This window comes from Leptinotarsa decemlineata, unplaced genomic scaffold, assembly GCF_025532065.1.
Source record: "Leptinotarsa decemlineata unplaced genomic scaffold, Ldec_3_MD MMD2_tig00003902_RagTag_RagTag, whole genome shotgun sequence".
Lineage (NCBI taxonomy): Eukaryota > Metazoa > Arthropoda > Insecta > Coleoptera > Chrysomelidae > Leptinotarsa > Leptinotarsa decemlineata.
In genome coordinates, this window is record NW_027412598.1 from 2,537,875 (window position 1) to 2,555,465 (window position 17,591).

General features: G+C 33.6%; 1 protein-coding gene across 3 annotated transcripts in view; it reads left to right on the forward strand.

The window, feature by feature from the left end:
• The window catches only part of LOC111509670 (uncharacterized), a 70,628-nt gene that overhangs the window by 41,940 nt on the left and 11,097 nt on the right, over window positions 1-17,591 (forward strand). For 2 of the 3 annotated variants that reach the window (XM_023165451.2, XM_023165450.2), the window contains 3 exons: window positions 13,947-14,146; window positions 15,229-15,480; window positions 16,241-16,432. In XM_023165451.2, the coding sequence (XP_023021219.1) occupies window positions 13,947-14,146; window positions 15,229-15,480; window positions 16,241-16,432 (644 nt within the window). The remainder of the gene's footprint in view (window positions 1-13,946; window positions 14,147-15,228; window positions 15,481-16,240; window positions 16,433-17,591) is intronic. The other variant, XM_023165452.2, reaches the window with a different exon arrangement.

Below are 17,591 nucleotides of genomic sequence, written 5' to 3' on the forward strand. Positions count from 1 at the left end.
TCACAGCAAAACCTGCTGTGAACACTGTGAGTGTTCCCAATTTTATTGTCACTAGTAGATTTGCTAGGTCTTACTTTTTATTTTTGTAGTCTTTTTCTTAAGTCTTTCTTTCTATAACAATTACTTGCTTTATGTCCGTAAAAGTTACACTCATAACATCTCGGTCGTTTATTTTTATCATTTTGTCTTTGAACTGTCCGTTACCATGAAACGCACTTTCGCCTTTTTTAAACATCTTGCAACAACTTTGTTTCAATACTGTCTCCTGTAATAGTTATGCATGAACTGTCGATGCCCGTTATCATCGGCTTATATTCTTCTGGTAAACCTGCCAACGAAAGAGTTCCTAACCATTCTTCAGATATATTGGAACCTATGCCTCTCACTTTGTGTGCAGTACCAATAACTTTGTTTACGTAATCATCAACATTGTTGCAGTTCTCAAGTGTGGCTGTAATTAAAGTTCTCGATACTCCAACTCTCCTTGTTAATCCGGAATCTTGAAAAGTTGCCTTCGGTTCGTCCCAAACAGCTTTTGCTGTAGGTGCATCTTGGATTTGAACATAATTGGTGGGATCCATTAGCAAAATTATTTTAGATTTGGCTTCAGTGAACTTTTTTTCATCTTTATTTGTACCTGTGAAGCACTCCCGGAGTTCTCCATGTTCGAGATAAGTTTGAACTGCGAACCGCCAAGTATTGTATTTATCTCGACCAGTGAGCTTTTCAATGGAAGATCCAAAACCATTACTTGAACTTATATTGTTAAATACAATGATGTAACATTCACTTATTGACAGATTGTAACTTTTACTTTGTTGCCTGGACCCATAGCCTGTTGGAAATGCAATGAGGGCAGTGCAAAAGTTTAATTACAATAAGCCTGAGTTACTTTTAAACGTTATATTGAATATATCAAAAATAATATATAATTGATGTACAATACAGGGTGTGCTGCATTTTCAATTACCAACATAGTACCAATGATACAACAAATCAAATAAGTCTTCAAAAGTGCAAAGTTCATGAAGGTATCTAAGTGAATATAACAAAGCCCATGAAAATATGGGGAAAACTCGTGGAGAAGGCAATACTAGGAGATCGAACACACCCAAATATATCTGACTCTACAAGTCATTTGTCTGAAAGTCATTTTAATAAAAGAAAAATAGCACTTTTCCGAGACGCGCTTGGATTCTTATAATTTTTCATGTATAAAAACCCACTCCCATGTAGGAGTAAAGAGCCAAATTGTCAGATCAAGTTTTTTTCTGGATGACCTGGGGCAATACTTAAGATTTTTCCGCTTGTTGGACCTAGTTTTGAAAACTCAGCAAAAATCAGTCTGAAATAAGCCAAGAAATACAAATCTGAGCCCTGTTTGAACGGAAAACAAATTTGTCGAGAATTTCTTTTCAGTCGTAAAAAATAAATTGAGGAATGCAACAGTAATAATAAAAATACAGTTTGAAAAATACTCTTGTTTGAATTTTGCAATTTTCTACAACTTTGCACAAATTCAGATTTGGACCGTTTGACTCTTTTACTATACTATGTGATTCCTTCCCAGGTATAAAATAAATCTTAGGATAATTTCAACAAGGAAAACGAACATGATTTCTGGTTCAAGTAGTTCTGATTACCGAAACGTAGAAAGATCATGGCATTTCAGGTTTCTGTATAACAAGGATGTATCGTCGTTAATGGTTGGTTCATATACCAAACTTTGAAGTAAAACTGTGGTGTATGGACATTACCATCGACTTGCAATATGATTAATTTATAAAAGTAAAAGATGGAGTGAAAAATTGATGTAGGTATGTAGCGTTGACTACGTAGCAAACTAGGTCAAATCTATTGAACTCAAAGCCTTCATTTCAAAGAAGGAATTCTCTTCCGTGTGGAGTGTAAAAACAGTCTAAATGTTAACTCTTCCATCACTAGAATGAAGCTCTGAAGTGAAAGTATTAACGATCAGGACATCTTACATCACTCTACAACTCTCGCTATCGTGTGTTTGGTTGAACCAACAATGGTTGAATATCACTGGAGTTTTTTTATCCCAACACCAAACCGTTATTTTCAACACCTCGATCACCAAGTGATCATCTTCAAGCGGAAGATTGAGATCAGAGTTCAATCTTTCTCTTGAAGATGATCACTTGGTGATCGAAACACGTGTTGAAGTGTTGAAAATGACGGTTTGATGTTGGGATAAAACTCCAGTAATATTCACTACCACACCGAAGGTTCCAAACAGTGCATCACAACAACAACAATGGTTGGTTTAGTAATCCGTTTGAAGGTTTGAGAAGGATACAGTTTTGGGTTAGATTTGATTTCAAAGGATTTTAGGTGTTAGTAGAGATGACACCTTCAAGTAAATTCAATATGTTTATCGAGAGTATCTTCTTATTAGTTTTTGAGTTTTTTTATCTCTTCCAATTTTTGATGTACCTATGCTGATATTCATTCCAAACTCATAATGATCCAATGAGTTTATGACAGATAAAATAAAACGACACTAAAAGAGTTCTGAATTTAGTTATTGTCCCATTTCGCTGTGACACTCGCCTCAAAATAATTGGAAATAAATACGTGAAGAAATGGAAGCCTCGAGATAGTTCCAAATAATTAAGAGGATGACGTTTTTTTCAGAAAGATTTTTTAGTTATGATTATTAAATGTATTTTTACTTTTTTAACTTTATGAAACTATGTTAAAACTCTCGCTCTCTCTGATGAAAAATCATTCGTAGTGGATGGTAAAACTTGTGGTCAAATGTTAAAGTCCGCGACAGTTGTTTCTACATCATTAGGTCTCTCATCCTTAGTCACCAGAATGATGAAAATTAGCAAAAAATTAAGAAACCACTAATACAAAATAGTGACTGCCTTTTGAGATCATTTTGAAAAAAAACTGAAGCTTTCAAGACCAAGATTACTCAATGAAACTGACTATTTTTCCTCGTTCCTTTAAGCATGTCCATTTTTTCTAATTATGAGTCATTTGACTTGTCCATTCCTTTCAAGTTCCCGGTAACAATGTAGCATCATGAATTTATTAGGTTTATTATTCCGACCGTTGTCAGCTATTAATTGCTTCCTAAAATTAACGAGTAATTAAATTTCGAAGGAAGAATAACTTGTTTTAATTTTAGTGGAGGAAATCTATAGACTGATTTATGAGAATAATCTATACTGGATATGATATGTTGGACTGAAAATGTAATTGAATTTCATTTCCATATTCAAAATGTTACCTAGATTCCAAAGATAAGGTTATTTTTCAATAAAACACGAGATAAAACCGGAAGAATTCGACTAAAAGATAATTGTGATTTCTCAAAATACTAAATTTGGATTCATATACGTGTTCCAAATAAATATATTGTGTAGTTCTGTAGCCCTGAACACTTTTATTCTCACCTAAAACGATTTCTGAAAGAAAATATAAATAAGGGTCATACAAACATTATCGTTGGGGACATTGATATAAACATATTGGATGATACTGAAATCTCGCAGGAATATCAAAATATTATGTGTGAGGCTGGATTTTTATCCGCAATCAACAAGGGTAATGAAAAATGCAGAATCCTGCATCGATCATATATTTTTTAATGATATTCGAAAAGATGTCATTCCTATCGTACTGAAAACATATTTTACAGATCACTTCTCAATTATTATTCAATTCGAAATCGAAAACAATGTGAAAAGATATGTTCTAAAAATTAAATACATTATCAACTATGAGAAATTGGCAAATGATTGGAATTAGAATCCTGGCATAAAGTCTATAACACAAATGATATTGAGAGGAAAACTGAGCTTATGATAGACAAAATAAAAAGACTAACACAAAAAAAATATGAAAGTTATCAAAATTAGGGCATTCACTCATAGAAATGCATGGACCACAAGAGCAATAATTACGTCTATAAACACGCATAATGAAATGTACAAAGAATGACAACGTGATAAAGATAACCTCGTAATATTCCAACAATTCAAAAACTATAGAAATAAATTAAACGGCATAATGAAACAAGCAATATTACAAACAAAAGATAAATAGAAGCGAGAGTAACAGCCAACGAATGTGGGAAACTGTAAAAGAGGTATGCTCTAACAAAAATGAAAAATGTGAAATATCACAAATAAGGAATGAAAAAGATACTATTTTGAAAGAAGATGGAGAAATATCGAATACTTTCGTTAAACATTCCACAGGTATTGGTAAAAAATTAGCGGAAAATATCTCAAATATAGAATTGAAAAGTGAGAAACGACTACCAAATTCATTGTTCCTTGAAGAAACCTCAGAGAACGAAGTGAAAAATTTGATTTTGAATTTGTAGAATAATAAGGCACCCTGATTTTATAATATAAGTGAAGAAACTCTCAAATGCATGGTAAATATTATTTCAAAACCTCTATCACGCCTATTTAACAATAGTATTAAGCCAAGAATACTGGCCATTTCAGCTTAAAATTTCAATGATTACACCGGTGTATAAATATAGCGACAAACTGGATTGTAGCAATTATAGACCTATATCACTGATAATCTTGGAAAAATACTTGAAACTATAATCAAAGTAAGAATATCGGAATTTTTCCAGAAATATAAGATTATTTCCCCGTACCAATATGGGTTCTAGGAGTCTAGATCCATTGATGATGCAATTGGATCATTAACTACAAAAATATATCAAACGCTCGAAAAAAGTCACCCCTCTTTGTGCATATTCGTGGATTTAGCTAAAGCTTTTCATTCAACATATACCTAGTGTTGATACAGAAGGTCACATAATCAGCTTCGCAGATAACACCTCAATCTTCTATTCTGGTGAAAATTGCCAACAATTGTTTGGTATAGTCGAGAGAGATTTTCTCATAATAAAACAATGGTTCGACTCCAAATTACTCATGATTGATTTCGATAAGACAAAATGTCTTCCGTTGTCAGTCATCAAACCCAATTTTCCGGACATTTCACATCTATCAATCACCGACAATAATAACACCTTCACAATATCCATAATCAAAAACATAAAATACTTGGGAGTCTACTTAGATAGTCACATGAAATGGGACACTCACATAAAGAAGCTCACTTTCTAATTGGTAAGCCTCAAAGCAAAGGTTAAACATATCAAGAAATTTCTTGGAATAATAGCTTGGGGAGGTGCCTACAATAATCAAATGAACGGACCCGACGTACTCCAGAAATGGATACTGAAGATAATATACTCGAAAGATCGATTATATTCCATTGATGGAATTTATCAACTAGCAAAAGTTTTAGATACTAAACAATTATTTTTGAACGTTTTGATAGAGAAGCAGAAAAAATAACTATTTTTAAATTATTATGTGCACATATATAAATAATACTCGAAAAGGAGATAATCATCTCGCAGTGCCTTTCGTCTATAAAAAAAATCCCAACGTTCTTCATATTTCGTCAAACCCAGAGTATACAACGCAGTTTCCAGTGAACTGAAAACAATCAACTCGCTAAGCATATTCAAGAAAGAACTGAAACATTGGATTTCAAACCTTCCAAGATCATTCACTCATCAACCGATCGATATAAAGAATTATTTCCTGAAATAATACAATAACCAAAAGACTGTTCTACAGAGGTCTTCGTTTTCATTGTAGACTAAGTTTTCTTCAATGAAAAAGTATCGATACTATAAATCTCAATTAGCTTTATTTATATATGGGTATGTGTGTATATGTATGTATATGTATACGGTAATTGATCTTTCGTCAACACGTATTAATAGGGGAGCCCAAGCGGGGACTTCGGGATTTACTAAAGCCCGGGATTTACTAGGCACCCTCAAACTGCAGTTTGAGGGTGCCTAGTAAGCCGCGAGCTTGCGTCAGATCTAAATCGTCGGATTATTGAATGAGAGCTTTTTTTTGTTGCAGTTAACAGCCCCTTAGAAAATCTGACGCGCTCGATTAATTTTTTTTTTCAATTTTAACCCTTACGTACAACCACCCGCATCATGCAAACGATCAGATTAACAAACGAACATTATTAAAAATACATAGGATATTGATGCTATCAATATCTGACGCGCTCGAGTATGTCCACGCAAGAAATGAAAAAAGAAAATAAAAATAAAAAGTGGAGAGATTCCAAGTCACGTTAGTTCACTATGTTTCGATTGTTAGTATCTACAATCGTCTTCGGGTGATGACTGGACTGATTCCTCTGAGAGATGACTATTTATAGGTCGTTCGAGTACTTTCACTTATCCCCGCTTTCCATTTTCCGCTTCACTGGTTCCGTGGGAGATGACCGTTTTGGCGGGAGTTGGCCATTTCTCGCTTGATGATGGGTTTCCATATGTTGCGTATTTCTACACTGGCTTGGCTGAATACGTTGTTGGACAACATGTATGCGGCTTCCTTGAATTTTCTCCTAAACCAATGTTCCTCTCTGTGCAAGATCTCAGCTTGGGACCACTCCATGTTGTGTTGATGGGTCCAAACATGGTCTGCTATTTCTGATTTGCTGGTTTCCCTTCGCTGTGTGTGTTTCTTGTGCTTGGCAATGCGAACATACAATTTCCTGTTAGTTTCACCAATATAGGATTTTCCGCACTCACAGGGTATCCGGTAAATGCAATTCTTGGAATCGCAGTCCGCGTTTGGTGGCCTGGTTTTCGTGAGGCTGCTACGGATAGTGTAACCGGATCTGAAGCAGATTCTGATGTTGTACTTGGAACCAATTCTTCTTATCCTCTCCAATAATCCTCAGATGTAGGGAAGTGCAAGCACTGGTTGTTGTGACGGCTTCTCTTCCTTGCGAGACTCCTGCTGTCTTCTAGCCAAAGTCTTGATGGTGGTTGGATTCGTGGTTCAGATACTGTCCCGTATGAGTGGATTTTCGGTATACAGATGTTTCCCACTTAGTGTCGGTCCTCTTCACCATAACGTCTTAGAATAGCAATTCGTTGTGGATTTCCTTCTCCATTGTGAAATTGCGTAGAAATACGCAACATATGGAAACCCATCATCAAGCGAAAAATGGCCAACTCCCGCCAAAACGGTCATCTCCCACGGAACCAGTGAAGCGGAAAATGGAAAGCGGGGATTAGTGAAAGTACTCGAACGACCTATAAATAGTCATCTCTCGGAGGAATCAGTCCAGTCATCACCCGAAGACGATTGTAGATACTAACAATCGAAACGTCGTGAACTACCGTACTTGGAATCTCTCCACTTTCTATTTTTATTTTCTTTTTTTATTTCTTTATTTTTATTTATTCAATTATTTTATTTTTACTTGTATTTTATTTTACTATTATTTCATTTTAGGTTTATTTTGGTTAATATAATTGTTATTTTAGCTATTCATTTTCAATTCTTCTTTTTTAGTTGTTTCAGGGATTTCAAATCATTTTATATAGTAGACAATAGAAGTTCGAACTATTGAAATTCAGAAGTGGTCACTACTGGAAGTAGAAAGTTGAGACAGTATATTGAAAACTGTTGTGCTTATTTTTGATTGCGATTACGGATTAAGCTTAGATATTTTCCGGTGTTCCTGCGGTAGACGTGAACGGAAATAACGCGAGTACCAGTTCAACAGAAAGTACAGCTCAAAAAAAAATTCTAGAAAAGTTCATGGAAATGATCATAACAATGGAGAAGAATAAAATGGCATCTGAAGAAAAGTTCATGAAACTGCTAGAAAGTCAAAACAAACAAAAACTAATTGGAAATGAACAAAACAATGAGTTCCATGTGATGCCGGATTTCAGTCACAGTATCGAAAATTTTGATGGAGAATCGTTAGGGAAACCTGCAATGGATTGGCTTTCCAATTTGAAACATGCGGCAGTTTTACATAATTGGCCTTAGGAGTTTACTTTACAAACTGCAAAAATCCATATGGTTGGTACTGCGAAGAAATGGTATATAGAAAGAGCTTCTGAAATAAAAAATTTTGAAGATTTCAAAATCAGATTTAAGAAAACTTTTGATTTCAAAATGAGCAAAGATGAGATGTGGGAAAAGATGAAAAAGAGATACCAAGGTAGGAATGAATCGGTTTATTCTTATTTCCAAGATAGTCACTCTTTGTCAAGCTCTTGGTTATAATCATGACGAAACCAAAGAACAAGTTCTTATAGTCATGTATAACAAAAACATTATTTCTGATTTGCTTGCCATAAAAACGATAGATAATGATGAATTGTTACATGAAATTATTCGATTTGAAAAAATATATAATAAAGCAAATTATTTTAAAAGTCAATGTCATGATCAGAATTTTGGACGGATTTGTCAACAAAAAAAATTGTATAGCAAAGGAACTAATTGGAATAACAATAAAAATGACATTAAACAAATAATTATTCCAAAATTCAAGTGACGTCCAATGCGAAAAATAACGAGGAGACCAGAAAAGAAAGTCAAGTGGGACCTTATAATTCTAGAGTCATTTGTTTTCGTTGCAAGGAGAGAGGTCATATAAAGAAGAATTGTACTGAAAGTACAAATCGATGTGTGAAGAGTTCCAATATTGCTGGAGAGAAAATAACGATATTGACAATTTGCAAGCTCGATCTTAAGTGTAACGATGCTGATCCTGTTCAAAAATTCATCAGACAAGTCAAAATCAATGATCTGTTCACTGTTTCAGCTTTTGTTGATCCTGGAAGTGCAGTATGCACAATAAAAGAAACGGTAGTGATACCCAATCGTTTGAAATGTTCAGAGACTCATCAAAGCTTGTATGGTTTTGGAGAACAGAGCACTGTGAGTAAACAGCTGACCAAAATCTTGATAAATATAGATGAAGTACAAGAAGAGGTCGATGCTCTTGTAGTGCCTGACAGCGCTCAACCTATGGATTTAGTGATTGGCCGAACATTTACTGAACTACCGGGAATAGCTAATGTTAGAATGTCAGATAATTTGTATTTTGGATATAAAAACGAACACCCCTTCAGAAATATCAAATTGAAAGCTGAAAATGGGAAAACTGTGGTACATGTCCGAAAAGATGTCAGTTTTGAAAGAAATAGAGTGAATTTCATCGAAGTCCAAATTGGTGAGGAAATATCACATATACCAATGATAACTGACTGCGACATAGACCTGAAAGTAGGAGATTGTATTGGAGAAATACGAGGAAACAATGAACGTTTTGTTGAATCGAAGGTACAAGTGAATAATACCCATCACTTTAGATATGATTAATGTCGATGAAAGCGAATCGCTTGGTGACAGGCATTCACTTTTATAACTGATAACTGAATTTCGTGAATGTTTTGCAATCAATATACACGACTTAGGTTGCACAGACTTGATGACCGTGAAAATTGAAGACTCTGGTACACCTGTCAGAATGAAACCTCATCGTGCTAACTTCACTGATTCAATTATAAATGATATCGTCGAAGAATGGCGGAAGTGCGGTATTATTCGCGACACAAACTCTCCTTATGCTCCACCAGTTTTACTAGTATCTAAATCGTCGGGCGAGAAAAGGCTAGTGATAAACTTTAGAAAATTGAACTCTGAAACTGTATTGGAAAATTTTCCAATTCCGTATATTGACGATTGTTTTGAATTACTTGCTGGAAGTAAATTGTTTTGTACATTAGATGTTATGTCAGGCTATTTGCAAATGCCTCTAGATGAACAATCAAAACATAAAACTGCATTTATTTATCCAAACGGCACTGCAGAATTTGAAAGAATGTGTTACGGTTTGGTTAATGCACCATTTGAATTTTCGAGACTCATGACTTTGGCGTCAGGTCCCCTAAGAAACACGATCGCAGTATCATATTTGGACGATATTTTGATCGGAGCAGTGAGTTGGTTGGATATGCTTGACAAACTTCGCAAAGTGTTTACTGCTATATCTAAGGCAAAACTAACTTTCAAATTGTCTAAATGTGAATTTGGAAAGAAATCTGTGAAATGTTTGGGTTTTCAACTAACAGAAAAAGGTTTATTACCTGGTGCTCAGAAACTTGAAGCTGTAAATAATTTTTCAGTTCCAATAAATAAGCATGAAATAAGACGTTTTTTAGGTCTAACAGGATTTTTTCGTAGGTTCATCAAAAATTATGCAATAATAACTAGACCTTTGACGGAGTTGACCAAAAGTTGTAACACTTTCTTGTGGAAAATTGAACAACAAAATGCTTTTGATAATTTGAAAGATTTATTGCAGAAAGCTCCTATCCTACAATTATACAATCCAAAGGCTGAAACCGAGTTGCACTGTGATGCATCAAGTCTTGGTGTTGCAGGCATATTGTTACAAAAAGGCCCGGATGATAAAATGCATCTTGTATATTATTTATCTAAGAAGAACATACCATTCGTCAAAGCTTGAATTACTAGCTATTGTTTGCTGTGTGGAACGACTGAGACCATTACCAGTTCACCATTGTGAGTGACTGCCACAGGCTCTAGTCTATTTGAACTCGAAGAAAACAGTGTTACCACAGATTGCTAGGTGGTATTCAACGTTATCTGAGTATTCATTCGAAATTAAACATAGAAGTGGAGACAAAATGTCCCATGTAGATAGTTTTAGTCGTGATCCAGTAGAAAATGCATCAGATGATGGAATGATTGAGGAAGTTTATGCAAAGAGAATTAATATGTTCATGATAATTCCTGAAGATGAAAACATTTTATTGATCCAGAAATGCGACCAAAAACTAAACCAAATTGTTGAAATCTTAAGCAAAGATGAAGAAGAAAGAACTTCAGAAGAGAATAATTTGCGTAAGGAATATGAAATCGACACAGGAAGACTGTATAAGAAGGTTGAAGTAAACAACGAAACGAACCATTTATTTATCCCCGATTCAATTAGAAAGGCAACAGTTGTAAAATATCATGATCAAATGGGACACTGGTCATTGGATCGTACTGTATCAGCCATATTACTAAAATTTTGGTTCAGGGGTATGAGAAGATATGTGAAGAAGCACATACAAGGCTGTTTCGAATGTTTATTAGTAAAGGTTCCCGGTGGAAAGAAGCCAGGAATATTGCACCCACCAAAAATTCCAGACAGACCAATGATTAAGTTGCATATCGATCACCTTGGTTGATGCTTTTCCAAGATTCATAAAACTTTATGCACAGAGAAGTACATAATCAGAGGAAACAATCACAAAAATTAAACTTTTCATCAACGATTACGGTGTACCCAGAGTCATTGTAAGCGACAGGGGAAGTGCTTTCACGAGCAACGAGTTCACTGAGTTTTGTTAACATTATGATATTGAACATAAGCTCATCGCTGCACAATTTCCACAAGCAAATGGTATGGCAGAGAGTAAAATGAAACCAATTGTACCCTGTATTGTTACTTCAATTGATTTTGAAGAAGACAAATGGGACAAAACATTGATTGCAGTGGAAAAGAAAATGAATAATGCTGTAAATGAAACAACATGCTTTACCCCTTGCGAATGTCTGTACGGATTTCAACCCAGATTTGAAGACGCTGCTATGGTTGATTTGGTAGAGGAGGATGGTAAACCGAATGATCATGAAGAAATAAGGAGAACAGTTAAAGAAAACGTTAAAGTCAAAAAAAATATAAGATATATTTATTGATAAAAAGCGGTTTGAGTCAAGTTCTAACTGGGAGATATAGTAGCCGTTAGAAAACCACACATTTCCATTGGACAACCAACAAAAACTCAAATGAAATATCGTGGACCATTTGTGGTAATAGAAATTTTACAAGGTGATACATACAGGTTAGAGAAACTCAATAAACAAGACAGTTGTTCGAGTTCAATCACAGTAGCACATGTAACATAAATGAAAATATATCGTAATCATGAAGAAAATGATGATTCGCGAGAAAAGATGAAGAAAACGAATTTGTTATTGAGAAAATTGGAGAAGACAGAGAGAATAAAATTTACTTATCGAGTGATGATGGAAGACTGGATTCCTGATTCCCAAGAAAGAGTGGAAGAAAATGTAATGACTAATGACAAACCTAAACGGAGAACAAGAAAACCAAAGAAATTAGATGATTATGTTTGAGGACAAACATACATTCAGGATGGCCGAATGTTGTGATTTATTTATTATTTTGGCTTACTATATAGAGGTTTTGGAGAGCAACGTCATATTTTGAGAGATGTCATAGAGATTGTTTTCGTTTTTTAATTAAATTAATTTTATTCTATCCTTGTAATTTTCATATACTGAAGTTGAATTGAACTTCGAACAATTTCTACACACCCAGCACCAGTAACCGAAAATCTTGACCGATATTTCCAAAATTACTATCATTATTTTCTTTCATTGTTCCAAGCATATGTTTTTGTGGAATATCACTCATATTTATTCATTTATATTTCATTTCATGATATAATACTATGTAAATTATGTACAAAAATATCATCATTATGTATTATATGATTAACTGTGTCATTTGTACTTTTGAATAAATATATTATTATTATATATTATTATTTATCTATCTATATTGATATGAATGTGAAAGTTCACGAAGGTTTTGTGTAATTTTGGACATAATATACCGATAAATATAAAGTAAGTCGGAAAATGTCTTTCTCTCTGAGTGCATATGATTAACTCTATCATTTGTTCTAGTGAATAAATATATTATTATATATTATTATTATTTATTTATCTATACTGATATAAATGTGAAAGTTTGTTAGGATGAATGTATGTATGTATGTTTGTGACTCTTTCACACCTAAAAGACTGAACGAATTCAGATGAAACTCTACATTAATATAGCTTATACATCAGAATAACATATAGGCTACAGTTCACGAAGGTTTTGTGTAATTTTGGACATAATATAACGATAAGTATAAAGTAAGTCGGAAAATATCTTTCTCTCTGAGTGCTATCTTCGCGTGCGCTGCATTTACCGTTGGAGTTACATGCAGATAATGTACCGCAAAATTGTTTATTTTAAATAGTTCTAAATAAAAGTCTGTGATAGCATATATCAACCTCTTTAGTGGTAGCCAATATATGCAAAATACCGCGTTCAAAATACAATTGAACTGGATACTTTTTTTACAATGCACATTTTAGAATATATGTCAAACCTTATGAAAATTGATACAATTGTCATTTAAAATATTTAATATAGATAAACTTCTTCTTTTAGACTAAGCAATTTGGACGAATCGTTCAAAAGTTATCAGAAGATTAACTTGACGCAACGCAATAAGCCATTACGCGTCGCGTCTAATGAAAGAGGACGGGGGACGATGCGGGGACTAGAAGGGCGGTCTAAGTAATGAAACGCCATCGCCAAGAACGCGGGCAGATGTCGTTGACGGTTGGGTTAGTTTTGCGAATTTCTTTATAGATAACATAATTCGATTTTTGAAGCTATTTATTACTTAGTGCAGTTGGCATATTTTTTCAGTAACTGTATTTTTTAAAGAAAATTTTTTAAATTACTAGCTATTGCCCGCTCCTAAATTAACTTACATCCGAAGCTACTGAACCTAGAATCTTGAAATATGCAGGTAGGTTCTTTGTAAAGCGTAAATAATCATCAAGATAGGGAATCAGGAATTTTCACCCTATGGGGGACAAATTGAGGTTTAAAGATTGTATTGAATTTCGTCAGTTTTGAAGTTGGAATCCTGAAGTTTTGGGTTGATAAAAAAATATTGTAACTATTTGTTCAAAATGGTCTGACACGAATCTTTTTGTGACAAAAATCAAATTCTACGCGGTCGGAGCCGTGGGCAACAACTAGTGTCCAATAAAATGTTGAAGCTTTTGATCAATGAACTCATTCATTTGGAGTTGGTGAAATATTGACTCATTCGTTATGATACTTTCAAATGATGATATTTGTATACCAAACTTTTTTGGAAATAATGTGACTATTTACTTCCAATACCATTTTTATGATTTCAGATCTAGAGAAAATAGGTTAAGAGTAGTGAAAGAAACTATTTTGCAATATCTAGGAAGGAACATGTCTTTAGCACCAATTCCTGCAAATATTTCCATAGCTCCGTTCAACGTTTCCGAAATTGTGCCTACATTTTTTGACGCATCAGTAATATCCAGTGATGATCAAGTTAGTGAGAAAATAAGAAGTTTTTATCCTTCGTGTGAGTTCAATTTTACTTCATCTTGTATATATGGGAATACTGGGGAATACAGACATTCACTCAAAACATAAAGGAGTACAAATAAAATAATTCTGTTGAAATCTGTTGATCACATCTGATGAGACATAGTTCTTTCAACCAAAATTCTTTAAAAATTTATGAAAATTTTCACTATCAAAATTGTTTGGTAGGTAGGTAATATTCTTACCATTCTCGAGCCAAGAATCGCCCATTTCAATCTCGTATTCTCAGCTCGCACAAGTTTCGACATTTAAAGGTTGTTGTTATTCGTATTTTTAAATGTGTCTGAAACTTTATTTGTTTTTCTTTTCCATACTATATTCTTATTGAAATGCTTCTTCAAGGGTGAGTGTTTTTAATTTTCAAAGTTGCCAACAATGATCTTCATCCTCCAGTTATTTTCATTCAAACGGTAATCTGAATTAGAGTTAAGCTCAAAATTCCGCCATGATTCTGGGTATTGTTCTTTTGCAAAACATTCAATATATAGAAAATGAAAAGTTCCTGTCATAAATAATAATGTTTTCTTGGTTACTTCAATATAAACAACTAATGTCAATACTGTTCCAAAATCATTTATCACACGTCGTCGAACATTTGATTTATGAGACTACACAAATATTTGGGAAAAAAGTTTTTTTGGCTTCTTACTCATCAATCTTTATACAAAACATTGTGGGAAACTTCCTATGAATGATATCTGATTTTCACAACGATATCTGAAGTACTAACTGAAAAAAAGGTGATTTTCGTTTAATTCAATGTTCATATGAAAGTATTTGTTCTAAAGTACTTTTTCTTTGTGTATGTTAGTGTGGAAGTAGTTATTTCGGGATTACTTTTTCAACTTTGTATCTTTAAGTAACTCATAAGCATAATCCACACATTTTCGTAAAAAGTTTATTTTGAACTTGATTGATTTCTTCCTTCCTTCGAAGGTTCTCCACAATTTTTTGTTAAGAGACGAAGTGAAAAGCCAAAAGCCTCTGCCCCAAAAATTGATCTTTTCTAATGTTGTTTTATATATTTTAAAAATATTCAGCTGAATATTAACTTTTTAGGTGATGTTCCTCCTAACGCAGACCAAGAACTATGGCGAGACGATGACGTCATGAATTTGTTTTTTACTTTCGACCATGTTCCAGATAATCGAAATACGAATATTGCCACTGCCATTTTGAGATTATATAGGATACCTGTCAACAATTCTAATGCAAATTCAAGATTGGATAATTGTGATACTCCAGCTGATGATGAAAAGTTGCTCAGAGTTTCTGTATATCGATATACAAAACCTTTGAAGAGGAGAAGAGGTACTTATTAGTTTGTTTAATTTTCGATCATGAACGCCATTTTATAAAATGTAATGGAATTTACCGATACTTGATGACAACCCATGATAAATGTATTCAAAAACACTTTATATTGTGAGATTCACATTAAACATTTTAGAAGACTGCAATACTATACGCTTTTCCATATGTATTCAATAATGAAAATGTTTGTGTAACACTTTATTGTTTGAAGTAGTTGGCAGTGTTTCTTAGTGAATGTTACAAGTTCAGGCTTCCGATATCTGAAAATACATTAACAGATTTGAAATATGAAACGCTGAAATTGTTTCAGAAAATTATTGAGACACCTGATGAATAAAATGAGTTTTCGAATGGAAAAAAATGAAATGAAAATCAAATAATGATTAAAATAGGGAAAAATAAGAATACATTTCCAAATCACCATCACAATGCGACGTTTCGTTTGCTAGTAAATGAAACGTATCGCGGTTTTGTATACTATCAAATGGAAAGTTCACAAAACAGTGTTATTAGAATATGTTCACATGGATTTTTATCAAGTATCGGCCAGTTCTATTATCATTTAAGAAAGTTGAAAATATCGGTTCAAAACAAGACAAAATAACAGTAACTCATGCATCTTAGAAAAAAATGTTTCTCAAACAAAGTTTGAAAAACAATCAAAACTTGATATTGTTTTGTATGTTTTTATTCAAATATTTGTTCCCATTTATAAACACAACTCATTCCTACAGACCAATGAATATTATTATTTCAGTAAAACGACTCTTATCTGATAGCAAAGTCATTCCTGTGAGTGCCAAATGGGTAGAGCTGAACGTAAAACCAGCTACCAGTGCTTGGACCAAAGGAAAAAACGCTGGTTTAGGAATTTTGGTAGAAGATCAAGAAGGAAATAGGCTGCGAGCAGACAAATTCTTCAAAGGAGCAACATGCACGGTTGGAGTGTGTGAGTTTGAATTAACAGTATTAACTCAAAGTTAGGCTGCATTTATCGAAGAAGAAATAGTTAATTTTTTCCCAATTTTAGACTATATCCTGACAATTTGATGTGTCGCCGCAATTCGTTGACGGACTTCTACTTTAGTTTCGAGATGGCCATGGCGTAACATTATTTTTGCAGAGTTAATATTTTGGCAATGAACATACCAGATCAACAGGTGTATTAGAATACAAGTCAAGGGGTCCTAAAAGTGTGTGATATTCATAGTTTTGAGATAGAAATTGCCATCAGTTTTAGATAGTATGTGTGAAAATATCAGAAAAGTGAAAACAATAATCCAAGTGGGGAAGTAATTTCCCGAAAGATTCAAGAGAAGTAAATAAAATGAATACTTGAAGATCTACTCTTGACTTTCAGTCAGTACTAGTAGATTCTTGGGTTATCAGCAGTTGTCCATCATCATTGATGTGTACCGCTGTTATAGGCGAAACGTCCGACATAAAAACTGAAAACCCAAAAACCGGACACTTCTACGGAGAATTATAGTTTCACAGTTTTTCAGTGAAAATCTTCAAAAAGTAATTTGATACTATTCACATACTAAATGAACATTCTATGAAAAAGTAACTAATTATTATGAAATGTCTGCCATATCAATAGTATTTGATGGCAAGTTCAACTATTTTTCACTCAGTTTCGAAAAAGCAGTCTAACATATGCTTCCAGTAGTTACTAAAAAATAATAATTTTTTTTGCCTGTTCACCATATTTTGCATGTTTTTTAATGTAGGCTTGCTTTGCCTTCAATATCATTTATTTGTCTTATAAACACTCAATGTTTTATCTTTGAAAACAAGCAATGTGCATTTGTTTCACAATACCTAATTATTTGAAATCATGTTTCCAACTTTTTACCATTGGTGAGGGTACTTGTTGAAAAGTGGCCAGTTTATAACAGTAAAATTCATCAAACTGGATTTTAAATTTGGTTTTGTATTGTTTTACCATGCGATTTTGTATAATGCAGTTTCAATAAGTTTTTCATTTCTATCAAAGTTGAACATCACATTGCGTTATAAAAAGTATACAGTCCGGAAGTGAAAAGTCACCACCTCCTAATTTTAAACAGAACAAGATATGATGAGGTGGTTTTGTGATACCTCGT